The 15809-nt window shown below is 40.1% G+C and overlaps 2 protein-coding genes and 1 pseudogene across 3 annotated transcripts; 1 reads left to right on the top strand and 2 right to left on the bottom strand.

Annotated features, from left to right (window-relative positions):
* Positions 1-374: 374 nt before the first annotated feature.
* Positions 375-6122, bottom strand: LOC133725795 (protein PAT1 homolog 2-like). The gene is made up of 6 exons (XM_062153176.1): positions 5759-6122; positions 4977-5128; positions 4586-4642; positions 3667-3742; positions 859-2918; positions 375-764 (listed from the first exon to the last, which is right to left on the bottom strand). The coding sequence occupies exons 1-6, from the start codon at positions 5814-5816 to the stop codon at positions 678-680; spliced, it is 2490 nt and encodes an 829-aa protein (XP_062009160.1). The 5' UTR covers positions 5817-6122; the 3' UTR covers positions 375-677.
* Positions 6123-7544: 1422 nt separating this feature from the next.
* LOC133725794 (UDP-arabinose 4-epimerase 1-like) lies at positions 7545-11068 on the top strand. 2 transcript variants are annotated; one of them, XM_062153175.1, is made up of 10 exons: positions 7545-8003; positions 8540-8675; positions 8924-9037; positions 9133-9240; positions 9344-9435; positions 9528-9669; positions 9870-9964; positions 10085-10214; positions 10321-10465; positions 10579-11068. In XM_062153175.1, the coding sequence occupies exons 2-10, from the start codon at positions 8550-8552 to the stop codon at positions 10815-10817; spliced, it is 1191 nt and encodes a 396-aa protein (XP_062009159.1). In that variant the 5' UTR covers positions 7545-8003; positions 8540-8549; the 3' UTR covers positions 10818-11068. The 2 variants fall into 2 exon arrangements, with proteins under 2 accessions (XP_062009159.1, XP_062009158.1); XM_062153174.1 differs by having other exon boundaries at positions 7546-8003; positions 8537-8675.
* Positions 11069-11238: 170 nt separating this feature from the next.
* LOC133725792 (pentatricopeptide repeat-containing protein At4g02750-like) lies at positions 11239-13795 on the bottom strand (annotated as a pseudogene).
* Between the last annotated feature and the right edge of the window lie 2014 nt (positions 13796-15809).

The raw sequence follows: 15809 nt of genomic DNA, 5'->3' as shown, positions 1-15809 counted from the left end.
ACAATCCTTATTGCAACTGAGGAACAGCTATTTTTTAAAACATCCTCTTTTTAGGCTAGGAAAAAGAAGATTTTTAAGCCTTGGTGGATGTTGTAACAGGTTACATGATTACATATGGTGTGAAACTTGAGTCACAAATGGTAACAATTTTAGGCTCGAACAAATCTCAGCCAGCCTCTTTAGGGTTTGAAACTTGGAAGTGTGCAACTAAAATTGCATATGTATAGGAGCAGGATGGAAAGTATGTACAGAAAAAGCAGGACATTGGCAAGAAAAAGAACACTCACCACAATGTATAAATGAAAAATCGGGTGTAGATGACAAAACTAGAACTGCCAAAGAGGAGATAAGTAGTAAACGAAAGGACAAGAAAAGAAAAAAAAAAAACCTTCATCTTACATAACTGAATTTTTAAACATCAGAAAATGACCCGGAACAGGAGGAGTTCTGAAGGTTCTGTAAGACTACCCTGTACATTCTATCCCTATGCTTCCAGTTCAACACAGAGCACCAAAATAAAGCTCCCAGAAGAACCAACTTCCAGACTCAAATCTCCCTTCTAGAGTTCCCACCATATTACACATTTGAGCACGACTACGAATTCATCAAAACGAGCATCACATGTTTACTTAATTTTTAGAACAGTAAAAAGTTAAAAGAACAATAAAAGCGAAGCTTTATAAAATTACTTCGATGGAGATGCAGTACCCTTGCACTCCCCAGAGATGAGCAACCCTTCCACTGTAAAGCAGATTCACATTCCCCTGATATGCATAGAATCACCATCAATCATCTGATTATGTTTTCAAAGACACCTTCAAGAAAAATGTCCTGTAGTATTCCCCATTATCCCCTTACCGATTCCGAGTTCATTTGACCACTGCCACCATGGGCATTAAGGCCAGAAATGGGCATGGATCGATGAGCAAAATCTGACAAAAGCTTCCTTTGGTGCTCATTTGTATGAGGAAGACTGGCACGTAGAAGCTCCACAGGCATTTCCCGGTGTATTGCTTTGGTGGCCTCTGAACCAATAACTTCTGTGCTTTGCTGGGACTGTGTAAATATTGATTGCACAATAGTTTCATATTTAGTCAGACAGTACTTGGTAAGAAGACCAAAGAATTCATCGAAGGAAGCCTGCCAGAGGGCACGATTAGAAACACTACAGTTCCCAACAGCATGAGGGTCAGTTAAGAGTTCAGTTGCCCTTTCAAGAACAGATTTCAATATAATAGCGGCCCCATCACCAGCAGGGCTTCCAAGGGGACGAAGAGGTGGCTGCTCTGATGAACAAACGACCGCAACAAAACAAGCACTTAGAGCACGAAGATCCATACCATTAATACATGCAGAAACCGTCTTTGCAAGACTGGTAATTGTATCAGCAGCTGCAGGATCAGATGGGAGACCTCCAAACAAAAATCTTAAATGACGGAATACAGTCATGCAGACAATACGGGCTAGCTCACTACCAGGGAAAAGAAGCTGGATAAACCTAGAAAGGAGCTTTCGGCCTTTAGGAAGAGCCACCAACCTTAGGAACACGAGGTCATCCTTTGGAGACAACCCAACTGCATGGCTGCCTTTCCCAAGTGGATCCACAAGCTGAAGTGATGCTGCCAACCCTTCCAGCAGCATTTGCCGCCTTCGCCTAAGTTGAACTCCACCGTCTTGGGGCTGACCGCATTGTATAAGTCGATCAATATCATCAACATCCAGAAGGAGACAAAGGCCATCTTCAATGGTTATTCTAGCAGCAAGCATTGGTTCCTGTTCCAAAGGCTTCTCAGAGGCATGTTCAGAATTCCCCTCACCAGGAGGGGGATCGACTTCAAGGAGGGGACGTGGCCTACGGATGGAAGAGAGAGGAATCCTCCCAAGAGCATCAACAGAAGAATGAGAATGCTGATCACTACTATTACGACCTCTGGAAGAGAACTCTCTCAGATGAGATGGGCAGAAAGCGTGTTTTGACCTCGATCCAGCGGCTTTTTTGGAAAGACTTGCCTGGTGGTAATAATCATCTATGTAGGGATCGTTGCTATGTGTTGCAGCATGCTGCATTTTGAGAATACTCTCTATCTCTTCGGAAGTCATATGCTTAGATCTGAACTGGAGCCACCCACTATCACTTTTCTGACTACCAGTATCAGAGCCTTGAGAAAACCGATTGTGTTTGCCTCTATGTTTAGGTCTATGCTCTCTTATGTCAGGCAATCCATGCATTGGCTTGTGTGAGGGAGAAGGATGGGTATTATATAGTTGGGACTGCATTGCTGCAAAATGGGCCAAAGATGGCGGAACCGGACGGTGCAATCTCTGCTGTTGTAGCTGCTGCTGAGCTGACAATAACTGTGGGGACAAAAGTCCATTTTGATGAGGTAGCTGTTGCTGCAATATATTGTTTAAGAGGTTGGAATGATCCCCATGCAGTACTCCAGCATGGTTGACCCAATGATTTTGTGACCTGCTATTGAATGAAAGGGCAGGGTTGGTGAACTGAGGCATGTTCGCTCCATAATGCAACCCATGAGGTAAACCACCAGCCAGATGAAGATTAGAGTTAGATAAAGAAGAAAGATTTGATGAAGAAAAAGGTGACTGGGAAGCACCAGATAGAGTAGAAAGACTCAGATGCTGTGGTGATCCCCCCTGGGACCTATTTCCAGGGGGAGGGAATGAGGTATATGCTGATTTGGGTACTATAATTGGTTCACTGGAGTAGTGCTGTAGGACAGGTGGCTGCTCAGGGTATGAGGATGTTCTCTGCAAAGGTTTTGATTCTGGATATCGAGCAGACGATTGTGGCTGTGATGACCATCTTTTTCCGTCCAGAGAATTGTCTGTATCAAACATCTGCTGGTCCAACCAGTTACCAAAATCTCCATCTTGGGCCCAATCAGTAGCAGATGAACCTGAAGAGAACTTGCCGTTAAATAAAAGCATTAATAGAAACTACAGAAATACATAAAATTGGTTTAGAAATGCTAGAAATCAAGCACCTCACTAGGTATCAAAAATGTGATTAATTTAGGATGGGGAGAAAAGGGAGAAGGTTGTATGGTCACCATTCCATGAGTTTAATGCTACAATCTAACTGCGGCTATTTTTCACCCAATTTACTTCAAATATTGTACAATAAAAATGAGAAGCAACAGATCCAGTCAATCGTGTATATTAAATTATTAGAAAGCAGGCCTAAATCCTGATCCAGATCTAGAAAGCAAACAAAGTCTTGTCAAGCCTCACATTAATAGTATAAAAGCTCTCCAATTCATACCTACATCAAGCACCATCATCCAGGAGATAAAACCGGATAGGTAAGAAAGTTTACATTTTAGAACTGAGACTATAACTGCTGAATGAAATGGGATGCCTTAACATAAGAAAGTCTGGTTAAAACACATGACAAACAAAAATTTGCAATTTCTAGGAGGGAAAGTTAGATGATATTTTTTCCTTCATACCAAAATGACTGAAAGGCCTATGCACTTGAAAATTCGATAACACCCGGTACAACCTAGTAAAAGATTACAATATCACCTAATAGCTACATCCTTATTATATATATATATATATATATAAAAGACCTGGGCAGGTATATGAGCGCAAAGGACCTAAGAACCACTAATAACATGATGACAGAAGAGCTGAAATACTTACTTTCCCGTGAAAAAGATCCAGAACCTCTATCTCCAATAACGCCTGGGTGTCTAGGTCCAGTTACAACTTTGTTCAACTGTGTAACAGAAAAGCAAATAAAAGGAAATTTTATATTTGTTTATAATGTACATGGTTAATTGAAAAAATAACATTATTCAATTATCTCAAAACTACATGTCACATGTAGGAAAAGCACTGCCATTTATCTTAATACTAAATGCTCTCATTCGTATCACTCCTTGAACAGTGTTTACATGTTAACATATGATCATAGAAATGATAGAATACTATTGAAGAAAAATATCTATAAATTTATCTAGACGAGAAACTTCGATAATATCAATGTTACTATATACAAATGGGAATGTTGTACCATTAACAAATGCTCCATATAATAGGTATAGATAAAAATAGGGTGCTATTTTAAACAAGATCATGATGAAAGAAACAAGACTAAAGAATGGAGGTATCTATTCTATGGCTGGAAACATGGTTTTAAACAAGTCAATTAATTGAAGAAGCTGTTTTTTTACATGCAACAACAATCAGCCAAGCTTTCATTAGTACCTCACTTTGAGAAAATTTCAAACAAATTTCTCAAACAACCTTCAAATTTCTTCAAAAACTGTCATCTTTTTTCAAGAAAAAATATAAATAAGTTATGAAAGCCTTACAAAAAAAATATAAAAAAAAGAAAGAAAAAGGGTATTGGGGAGCAGACTTATAAACAGAGGAGAATCATAAATTACTAGTATTCTAGAAACAAAAGAAAAATGGTATAAAGGAAGAATATAAAAACACTACACTCGAATATCTGAGCATCAGCATTAAATTTAGGGATTACAGCAATGAAAGATTGCAACTGAAATACTTTGAAATAGGGTTTAGGAATAAGATCATCAAAGTTAAGGAAGCTGACCTTTGCAAAAGTAGTAGCCAGATCATCCACATCAGATAAAGATCCCAACCCTAGGCCCTAAATACAAAAACGGAATAAGATTAGAGTCAAGGAAATGCTTTATATCGGAGACAGTTCTGAGTCACCAATAAGCTGCATAAGTTCATAGTATATACCCATAGACAACCAGCTACTAATACAAAAGGGGAAAAAAAGGGAGGGAGAAGGCTGCATACGGCACAATGCAATGTGCTTGAATACCCAGAATGAATAATGCAGAACATACCCACACCAATGTAGTGGAAAGTAATTTTTTGTATGAAGTAGTGATCAAATACAGATTTTACAAAATCAAATACTGCATAAAGGCTTTATATTGCATTGTAAGATTCAATGGAGAAGAGAATCTAACCTCATCCTTCTCGAACAAATGGTACTCATTATCCACGGACCCAAATACAGATTTTCTGTCATTCTCATCGTCTAAACCCCCCAACTCAACTTCTTCCGCCACATTTTGGCCGAAAAATTCATATTGTGATGCATCGAAGAGTGCATTATTCTCTGCACGACAATTGCAACAAAGTTAGGCATCCAAATCAGTAGAGCTGATACTCTAGTACTTCAAATTTCAAAAAGTAAAAAAAAAAAATTTGTAAATGAAGGTGATGCTAATTGTGCAGTTCACGCTAAACATGAACAATTGTCTCATCACTATCCAAAGCCCTGAGCAGGAAATCATCAATTTCAACCACAAACACAAACAAATTTTTAACCATCGTCATAACTAGCCCAAGACAAGAACTTGCTTCAACACAGCTACAAAGCAAACCAAATCGACAATCACAAACGCCAGAAATCGATTTTACCACAACCAATACAAACAAGCTCCCCAAACAAGTTCAACAATAAATCAAAAACATCAGAATCAGGTCCAGACTGAACCAAAAACAATCTCCAGATCAGAGAATCCTCCAATCATCGAAAAAAAAAAACCCTAATTTCTTCATCTCGAAGCTGACAAAATATTCCGAAAAGCCAAAAAGCTCCTCATGCAATTGATTCCTCAAACTCTAAAAAAAAAAAAAAAAAAACGCAACCTCCTTCAAATTCACGCTTCCACAAAAAACAAAAATCCAAAGTCCGAAGAAACCAGGAGTAGATCTCGAAAAGCTTAAGAAAACGAGACCGGACCTGAGGAACTCCGAAGCAAGTCCCTGAAATCGGCGCCGCCGCTACCAGATCTCTCCATGTCTAGAGAGCCGATTCGCTCCGGAGAAGAAGCCGCAGAAACGACGTCGTACAGGGGGGGGGGCCGGATCACGGCCTCGGAGAGTGAAGGAGGCGCGAGGGTTGCATTGGGGGAAAATGGCGGGAGTGTAAATAGACGGGAATCGGAGGGCGCGGTGGGAAGGAATAGAGAAAACGAAAAAAAAGGGTACCCCTCTCTCTTCAGAGAGGGATATAAACCTGTGTGGTGGTGGGTTAGGTCATTTTGCAAAGCCACAGAGAGAGAGAGAGAATGAAGACGACGACTTTCGCATTTCGCGCACGTGCCGAGCTCAGAGGAGAATGGCGGTGAAGAAAGAGAGAGAGAGAGAGGGAGTGGAGGTTACGTGGCGGGGCGGGATTGGGTGTCTTGTAACTGTTTCTTTTTCTGTATTAAAGTCGGATATTCGGACTTCCGGAGGGGCAATGTGGGTCGTTGGATCCGGTCGGTGTGGGAGCGAATCGGAGAGTTACGCGTGGCCTGACAGCTGCACTTGACCTTGACTTGATAAGAAGGAGCTCTGTGGGCTCCACGATGGGAGGGTTGTTGACACGTCAGCGTCGGGGGGACGTGGAACGAGAAAAAGGATATTCTATGTGGCTAGGATTTAGAGAAAGCATATAAGACACGGTGTTGTTCTTGCTAGAATTTCATTCGGTATTGTAGGAGAATTTCTCATTTTGTATGAAATAGGCTTTTAGGGAAGTATACATATCTGAAAGCGATTTTATATAGACATTGGACGAGACTGAAATGATTTCGTTAACAATCACTAATTACCTTTTCATATGTTACGTCACGAGAATATTGTATTTTGTAAGTAGAATACACATTACGCTATGTTTCGGTTGAGACTTGATGCACTGACAGGTAATTGTGTTGTGTGGTTTTTGCTTTTCTTTGTTCATCACTTATCATTCAAAACGCAAACATAGCTCTAATATTGCAATCAACTAACTATAAGAATATGCATTCTAAAAATTTTAGAGTGAAACCTGCACTCATCATATTACAATCCACAATCTGTGTTTTTTTTTAAATATCTCAACATCACATTTTTACAATCTACATTACAAAAAAAAAAAAAAACAAACAAACAAACAAAACTTAAAAACTAAAAAATGAAACATTGAGTGTGGATTGTAAAATGAAGATCGTGAGTTTCACTCTCAAATTTTATCCTAAATTCAAAATCAATCACATATCAATAATAATATCTTCTATCCAAAAGAAATGTACTTTGATCAACTGATGGTCTATAATGCAGCCAGAAAGCTATGCAGTGCAAGAATGAGGTAAAGTCATCCTACCATTTTAGGTAGAAGCTTAGGACTCTAGGAGAGTAGAGGTACCTCTTATAATTGTGGAGACCCACGAAGTAGAAAGTTTCAACTTTCAACACAAAAACACAAAAACCAATGGAATTTTCAATTATCCCAACAATAATTTAATTTAAAGCTTGGAAGTGCCTTAAGCACTGCTCAAAGGAGTTGGAGAGGAAAGCACTTGGGGCCAGATTCTGGATTAGAATGAAGGCAAAGCGACCAGTCTTTTTTCTGTAGGAATTATACTAATCTCAGAAGCTGAATTATTAACCAGACTACTAGAGTATACCAAATGGCTCACCTATATCCAAAATTCCAAATGATTGGGGGAGAATATATAGTTGTCACGAATCAAAACCAGACGAGTACAATAGATCATGAACAAAAACAAATGAGTAAACAAAGAAAAAGAAAATAAAGGACAGGGATGAACATGTTGTATACCTCAAGTTTTGTAATATGAAACGCACAGCTTCAGGCACCATCGAAGCTTCACATGCAGATGGCGCTGACCTTCAACGCATGCACGTGTCTTGCTTTGTCATCCCTTAACGCTCAAATTCGCCCTCTTCGACTTTTACACACAAAACCCTGGACTTGGTCCAAAAGTCTCTCATCCCTCTCAACTTTCATGCTTAATTTGCTTATTCTTCTTTCCCTTTCACTCCTCCCTGTTCTTTGGTGGACTCATTTGTTAATAGTATTTTCTGTACCGGTCCAATATATTTATATATTCCAGTTCTTCTGCAACGTATACAGAGACATTTTCCTTTATATTCTCCAACAAAGATCCATTAAGTGATCCTCCATCGTTTCCGTTTCTATATATCTCTGGTTCACCGAGGTGAGCAGTTGAGGTTTCTTTGTCATATGTTTCTTGTTCTCTCACTGTGTCTTTATTGATGCCTGTGCCTTCTGGTTTTCCATAACGTTCCATTAATCTGTGTTAATTTATGTAACTCCCTGCTTTTTAAATCTGTTGTATATGATCTCCTTGACGTTTTACGTTTGGCTTTTAGACTTTCTAGTGTGGGATTCTTGTGTTGGTTTGAATTTCGATATGAATCCTCAATTTTACTAGTTGAAAACTAATCGGATTTCGGTAGTTTGAGCTGTAATCTTTACTGGGTTTTCTTCTCTCTCTGTGTGTGATTTGCCAAGTCAAGGCCAAAAGTCTGTATAATTTGATGGTGGTCGGCAAACTTCTTGACCTTTAGTTAACTACAAGCATAGGACACATCGAGAGTATACTATGGCCGGAGTTATTAAAATGAAGAATTGGTCCTTGTCTCAACTCCTGCTATAAGCACAAAAAGTAGTAACAGAGAGCTTCACAGTCCATTTAATTTTTCACTTCACTTCATTCTGTGGTTGCAGCAGCTAGCTAGCCATGGATTTTGCAGACATGAAACGAAGGGGCAATGTTCCAGGCAGATTTTTGGCAGCTGCAGTCCTCATTACTGTTTGCATTTTCGTGTACAAGCAGTCACTTAACTCCAGCAATGAACGCAACCTGGTATTTTTCTGATTCGTATAAGTAACTCACAGTCATAGGCTCATAGCTAGCTCGGAGTCTGGCGATCTTATTTGTCCAAAACAACATTGTTTTGGTGTTTGATGGATGAGTGTGGGGGTTAATATCAAACATATGCAGAAGACTGCTGCCAAAAGATCAGAAGAGGATCCGGACTCTCTCTTGTCATAATTTTGTTTCCTGGCACCATGATTTGTAAAATTTGACTTTGTTATCTCTTGTATGTGCAGTTCTCTTATCACGAAGCAGGAGTAACACATGTATTGGTTACTGGAGGTGCTGGCTACATAGGCTCTCATGCTGCACTTAGGCTGCTGAAGGATTCATACCGTGTAACCATAGTGGTAAAGAAGCCTTTTCTTGATCATATTCACAAACATTGTTAAGATTGAATAAAACTACTCACTGGACATTACTGATTTGAAATCTCTTGTTACAGGATAATCTTTCTCGAGGAAATATTGGTGCTGTTAGGATTCTTCAGCAGTTATTTCCAGAACCTGGGAGGCTTCAGTTTATTAAAGCTGACCTGGGAGATGCAAAAGCTGTATCCTAATCATGCTAATTGAAACTATCACTGATTTTTGTTTTTCTCCATTTCTTTCAATAAAACACTGGGTGTTGGACATTCCTTGATTCCTATATTTTAGGTCAATAAAATCTTCTCAGAAAATGCATTTGATGCTGTTATGCATTTTGCAGCTGTTGCTTATGTTGGTGAAAGTACACTTGAACCTCTTAGGTATCTAATCTTTAATTATGAGCTGATTGCATTAGTAACTATAAGCTTTAAGCTTTAAACATGCTCGATATTCTAATCATTTTGTTCTGCAGGTATTATCATAATATCACATCAAATACTCTATTGGTTTTGGAGGCAATGGCAGCACACAATGTAAAGACATTGATCTATTCTAGTACTTGTGCCACATACGGCGAACCCAAGACTATGCCGATTACAGAAGAAACTAAGCAAGTAAGAATTCATTAGAGAATTGCCATAATTCATTATCTTAGTCTGTGTTATCCGCACAAGTGTATTATCTTATGTTTATAGTCTAACATCAAACCATATACAACAGACACTAATACCTGTATCAATGCTGTGGTCAATATAACAACTTTTGGTCTCTATCATGGTCCAACGCTCTGTATTTATAAATGCACTAATTTCAGGTTCCAATCAATCCATATGGAAAAGCCAAGAAGATGGCAGAAGATATCATACTGGATTTCTCCAAAAACTCAAACATGGCAGTCATGATCTTACGGTAGTTGAATCCTGTGTTTCTATACCTCATCTTTATATTGTTTGTTATGTTCTGCTTACTTGGAAGCAGTATAGAGCACATATTCCCCACCATCACTAACATATATATGGCTATATGCAGATATTTTAATGTTATAGGATCAGATCCTGAGGGAAGATTAGGAGAGGCTCCTCGTCCTGAGCTACGTGAGCAAGGCCGAATATCTGGAGCTTGTTTTGATGCAGCTCGAGGAATTATTTCTGGACTGAAGGTACTTCATCTCCTTCCACTTGCCTTCTCGCCTAGAGTTGTGAAGGGAAAAATCCTCTACTAGTCTTTGAATTGTAGAAGTGAATTGCTTTATTCATGTTTTCTAGGTCAGAGGAATAGATTATGCGACACCTGATGGCACTTGCGTGAGGGACTATATTGATGTCACTGACCTGGTTGATGCTCATGTAAAAGCTCTTGCCAACGCACAGCCAAGTAAAGTTGGCATCTACAATGTGGGAACTGGAAAAGGTTGGGAAATCCAGCTTCTTTCTTAAATTTCATTTTTCTCCTATCCTCGACTTACCCTCCTTTTCCCTTCTGGCTCTCAGTAATCCTAATCTTTTAAATCACTTTGATAACAGGTAGTTCAGTGAAGGAGTTTGTGGAAGCATGTAAGAAGGCGACAGGGGCAGATATCAAGGTCGAATATCTAGGTCGAAGGCCAGGGGATTATGCTAAAGTTTATAGTGATCCTTCCAAGATAAGGGAAGAGTTAAACTGGATGGCTCAGCACACAAATCTTCAACAGAGCCTACAGACAGCATGGAGATGGCAAAAAAAACATTTCAACGGTTATGGTTCTTTAAATATTATGGCTTGAGAAAATGTCAAAGATATTGAAGTGGAAAGAAATATGTTTAGTGATGGTGCTCCATTGAGTTGAACATGCACATCTTTTACTTGGATTGGCCTGTAGAAGTCCAATGGGGGCAACTAGAAAATATCTCTCTTTGTTCATATCTAACAAGATTAGGCCTGTGTGCATTTCTATTTCTGTACTTTGTTCATGCCCAAAAAAGAAATCAAAAGGGTCGTCTAGATGATTAAAACAGAGAAAATTTTGATACTCTACTGTATATGTTATCTGCACATATGCTCCAAATTACTTGGAACATCTTTTTTCTTTCCTGCCATGTCCATGGAAATGTACGAGTTCTCTACCAAGAGGACCCCAATAATTTGTATATGCACTAACAAAAGAGTCTGATAATCTACAAAGTGCTAAAATGTAGCAGTTTAAGAAAAGCGAAAAGGCGTACCATTTATCGTATCTGTAGGTGGTAAAACATTCATCAGTTGTAAGATGTCATGAAGGAACTAGTGTTTTTCATCTCTCTGGCTAGGGAGTTCAGTACACTGCATATCTCTGCTGTTCTGGGTTGCACTGGATCATCAAAGAGAAAAGCATGATTCCTGACTTCAATCCAACTGCGGCCGGGTTGCTTCTCCATTTTACGTTGGTTAATCAACATGCTGACTATTTCAACCTCATCCCATCTGCCTACCTCAGCATTCATGTTTGACAATAGCACAAAATTTGAAGTTTTATCAGGTTCGAGTTCTAAAAGTTTCTTGGTAGCATAATTGGCAAACTTTAGATTCCGGTGTATCCTGGAAGCTCCAAGTAATGCACCCCACATTCTTGCAGTTGCCTTGACCTTCATATCCCTCACCATTTCAAAGGCTTCCTCTAACCTCCCTGCACGGCCAAGCAAGTCTACCATGCAAGCATAGTGTTCAGCTAGAGGTTCAATAAGGTTAACTCGAGTCATGCTCTTAAACAATTTTAATCCCCAATCAACCAGCCCACTGTGACTGCATGCAGACAACACCCCAACAAAGGTCAGTTGATCTGGATTCACCCCTTCTATTAGCATCTCTTCAAAGAGCTCTACTGCCTCTTTACCATACGCGTTTAGAGCATACCCAGATATCTTGGAATAATATCCCCATGATTGATATCTTCAAACGCTAGTTTAGCACTCACAACCATTCCACAGCATACATCGTAATCAGGGCATTGCTGACAAACAAATCATTTAGATAACCAGTCTTCACAACCAAATGGTGAAGTTGCCATCCCACTTGTAAAGCTGCAAGATTAGCACATGCACTTAGACCACATGAAAAAGTTGACTGATCAGGCCTCTTTCTTTCCTGTCCCATGATCACAATACTCTTAAGTGCATCCAGATATAACCCGTTCTGCACATAACCTGTAATTAGAGAATTCCAAGAAACTATGTTCTTCTCGCCCATCTCCTCAAATATTTGAAGGGCTTTATCCAGATATGTATCATAGTATTCCAAGAAACTACATCCTTGTTAGCATTTTTCTGAAAAGAGATAGAGCTTCAACCATTCTGCCACACTTAGCATAGCCTGCAACCATTGTGTTCCAACAAACACCATCACGAATAGCAATCTGATTGAAGATCTGACTTGCTTCATCCATCCTTCCATTATGAGCATATCCAGATATCATTGCTGTTTGTGCTGCAATGTTCTTGTATGGCATCCGGTTTAGCAATTCCCTTGCTTCGTCAAGCTTGCCAACTCTAACATACCCATTGATCATTGTAGTCCATGATACAGAATCCATCTCTGGCATATCCCTAAAAATTTTCACAGCCTTGTCAATTTGGTGGTCTTGAACATAGCCTGCAAGCATTGCATTCCAATCAACCACATTTCTACTTGGCGTCTGCTCAAAGAGGTCCTCTGCCTGCGCAATCTTCCCATTTTGCGCAAACCCACACAACATTGTAACCCACGAAACAATATTCGGGTCTGGAATCTTCTCAAAAAACTGCCAAGCAGAATCCAAATCACCAACCTGCACAAACCCGTCCAACATCAAATTCCACAAAACCACGTTCCTCGCCGGCCAAAAACCTCAACCCGAAACACATTTCCCTATTCTTAGTATACCCTGCAAGCATTGAATTTCAAGAAACCAAATTTTTCGCCCGCATTTCATCAAACCTCCCCTTCTTCGCATACCCTGCAATCATGGCATTCCAACAGGCCGCATCGCGCTTATCCGGAAGCAAATTGAACAGTCCTCTGGCTCTCTCAAGCTCACCATTCCGCGTGCAGCAAGTTATCATCAAAGTCCATGAGAGAAGAGATCTCTTTCCGGCATTCTCACAAAAAGCCCATAAGCTCTCTCGACCTCATTATTATGCAGGTACCCTGCAATCATATTGTTCCAAGACAGCAAGTTTCTGTGAGACATTGTATCAAACATTTGGCGTGCATTACCAACCCTACCATTTTTAGCCTAGGCAGACATCATAGAGTTGTATGTGACAGTGTTCCCTTGAGTTATTTGTGAGAGAACTTTGATAGCTTCTTCGATTCGGCCCAACTTCCCCAACTGGGTAATCTTCAGGTTTTGGTTAAAAACCTGGCTTCCCTTTTCACCAATTGATCTCAGCTTCATTGGTCCTGCTATGCAATCCGTAGTGTTTAATATCATGACATATCAGAAATCAACCAATAAGAGAACAACTAGTTGACAACATACTCAACATAAATTCCGTCGTCGCTGGAGTAGTAGAGATTAAACCAATATTAATTGACGAACGTGGAAAATCTCTCTTCAGAAATCTCATCGCGTTGGAAGATATAGCCTGTTTCTTCAACACTATATGCAGCAATAGTATTATTACTACTACTACTACTACTACCACTGCATGTTGTTCCACGTTCTTTGAACCTGCCTCGGAAGTGACAACGTACTATGAGGAAGGTAGGTTACGGAGATGAGATGGATAACAAGGATCAAACGCGACTTACTTGTGTAAACCCTCGTCAATATGGTCAATCTCTAACGCGGTTGTCCTCATTGTAAGCTTATTGATTTTGACAATTTATCATAAGGGTTCTTGACTCAAAGCACTAAAATCAGCTAAAATTATCTCACTTACCACAGCAACAAGTTTTTATTCCCACTAACTCAATTTGAAGTAAAATGACAATTCTAATCTTAACCTAATTAATAAATTAGGTTTTATACCACTCTCCATCTCTCTCTGCAGCACGACACACTCTCTCTCTCCGGCACGATCTCTACCGGTCTCTCTCTCTCTCTCTCCACTTCGCTGGAGAAAGTTTCCCAACGACATGGCCGACTAAATCTCCAACTGGGGAGGAGGACGAGGTCGCGCTTCATAAGCCTCCTTCAAGCTCGCCGGCGTCGAAGCCTTCCTTCCTCCTCCGGTGCTCGTTTCAAGTCCACCTCGTCGGCGTCGAGCGCAGGAGCTTCTCGGAGGATTCCGGTACAGGTTATGGAGGTTCAAGAGTTTGTCTCATCGGTTCAGTTGCTGGCGTTGTGCGGTCTTCTGATGCCAGCGCTGGGATCAATCTGATTTTGAAGTTTGGTCTGAACTGAGAGGAAGTTCATTAAACATTGATGCCTGCAGTTCCAAATTTCGCATATCAAATGTACGGTTTTAGACTTTTAGCAATCATGCTTTGGGCTATTGGTACCGAGCCACTGTTTGTCTTCTTTAATTTTTGCAAGCAAAGCCAAGCATTGATTCAATTCCAATATCATCAATGCATGCCTCACAAGCTCTGAGGCTCACATGTGAAGAGACCCAGTGGAACTAATCATGAAAAGAAAGGGAACGAGTTTTTTTTTTTTTTTTGGGAAAATGGGGGTAGGAGGAAGGAAGGAAGGAAAAAAAAATTATTGGAGGGTTGGAGGGCAATACAAGGCTATTGAGGGGAAATAGAGGCCTGTTAAAAGTCTATTGGGGGGCAATAGGCCTCTATTGTCCCTCTATTGGGGTGCAATACACGTCTATTAGAGGGCAATAGACGTTTTAAAATTGATATAATATCTTCATTTTGTTTCTTTACTCAGTTTTATTTGTCTAATTTTAGAAAGAGTAGTTACCATTCCAGCTACTGAAAGATCTATTGGGAGGCAATAGACGTCTATTGGGGGGCAATACATGGCTGATAAACGTCTATTGGGGGGCAATAGACTAAAAGTTCTATTGGGAGGCAATATACGTCTATTGGGGGGCAATAGACCTGTATTGCCCCTCTATTGGGGGGCAATAGACGTCTATTAGAGGGAAATAGATGTCTATTGGGGGCAATAGAGGTTTTCGGAAAAATCCGGTGGGTGACGGTCGGTGACCGGAATCCGGCGGCCGGTGACCGGGCTCCGGCGAAGTCCTCTATGGTTTCTCTTTCTTCCATTTTCTCTCTCTTTCTATCTAAGTAACAAAGGTGAGGGTAAAATGGTATTAAAAAAAATAAAAACAAAAAAAATCTTAATGGGGTATTAGGGAAGACCTCCTTAGAGTGTTTTGGGTAAGAGGGAATTAAAAAAACTTAATGGGGTAAGTGGGAGAAAAATCTCTAGAAATAATCTGGCGGCCGGTGACCGGATTCCGGCGAAAGTTGGCCTGATTCCGGCGGCCGGTGACCGGAATCCGGCGAAGTCCTCTATGGTTTCTCTTTCTTCCATTTTCTCTCTCTTTCTATCTAAGTAACAAAGGTGAGGGTAAAATGGTATTAAAAAAAAAATCTTAATGGGGTATTGGGAAGACCTCGAGTGTTTTGGATAAGAGGGAATTAAAAAAACTTAATGGGGTAAGTGGGAAAAAAATCTCTAGAAATAGGATAAATGGACAAAAACCCTTATCATAATTCTAGACATTTTTGCCTCACTTACCCCATTTCCTTTTTTTTTTTTTTTTTTTTTAAATAAGGGCTGGTGTAACCGCCCTCTGACCTTCAATGATGAAACAGATGAATACGGGGGGAGGGGGAAACATAAAACATAAACCCC

Source organism: Rosa rugosa, chromosome 1 (genome assembly GCF_958449725.1).
Source record: "Rosa rugosa chromosome 1, drRosRugo1.1, whole genome shotgun sequence".
Lineage (NCBI taxonomy): Eukaryota > Viridiplantae > Streptophyta > Magnoliopsida > Rosales > Rosaceae > Rosa > Rosa rugosa.
This window is presented reverse-complemented; position numbering and strand designations above follow the sequence as displayed.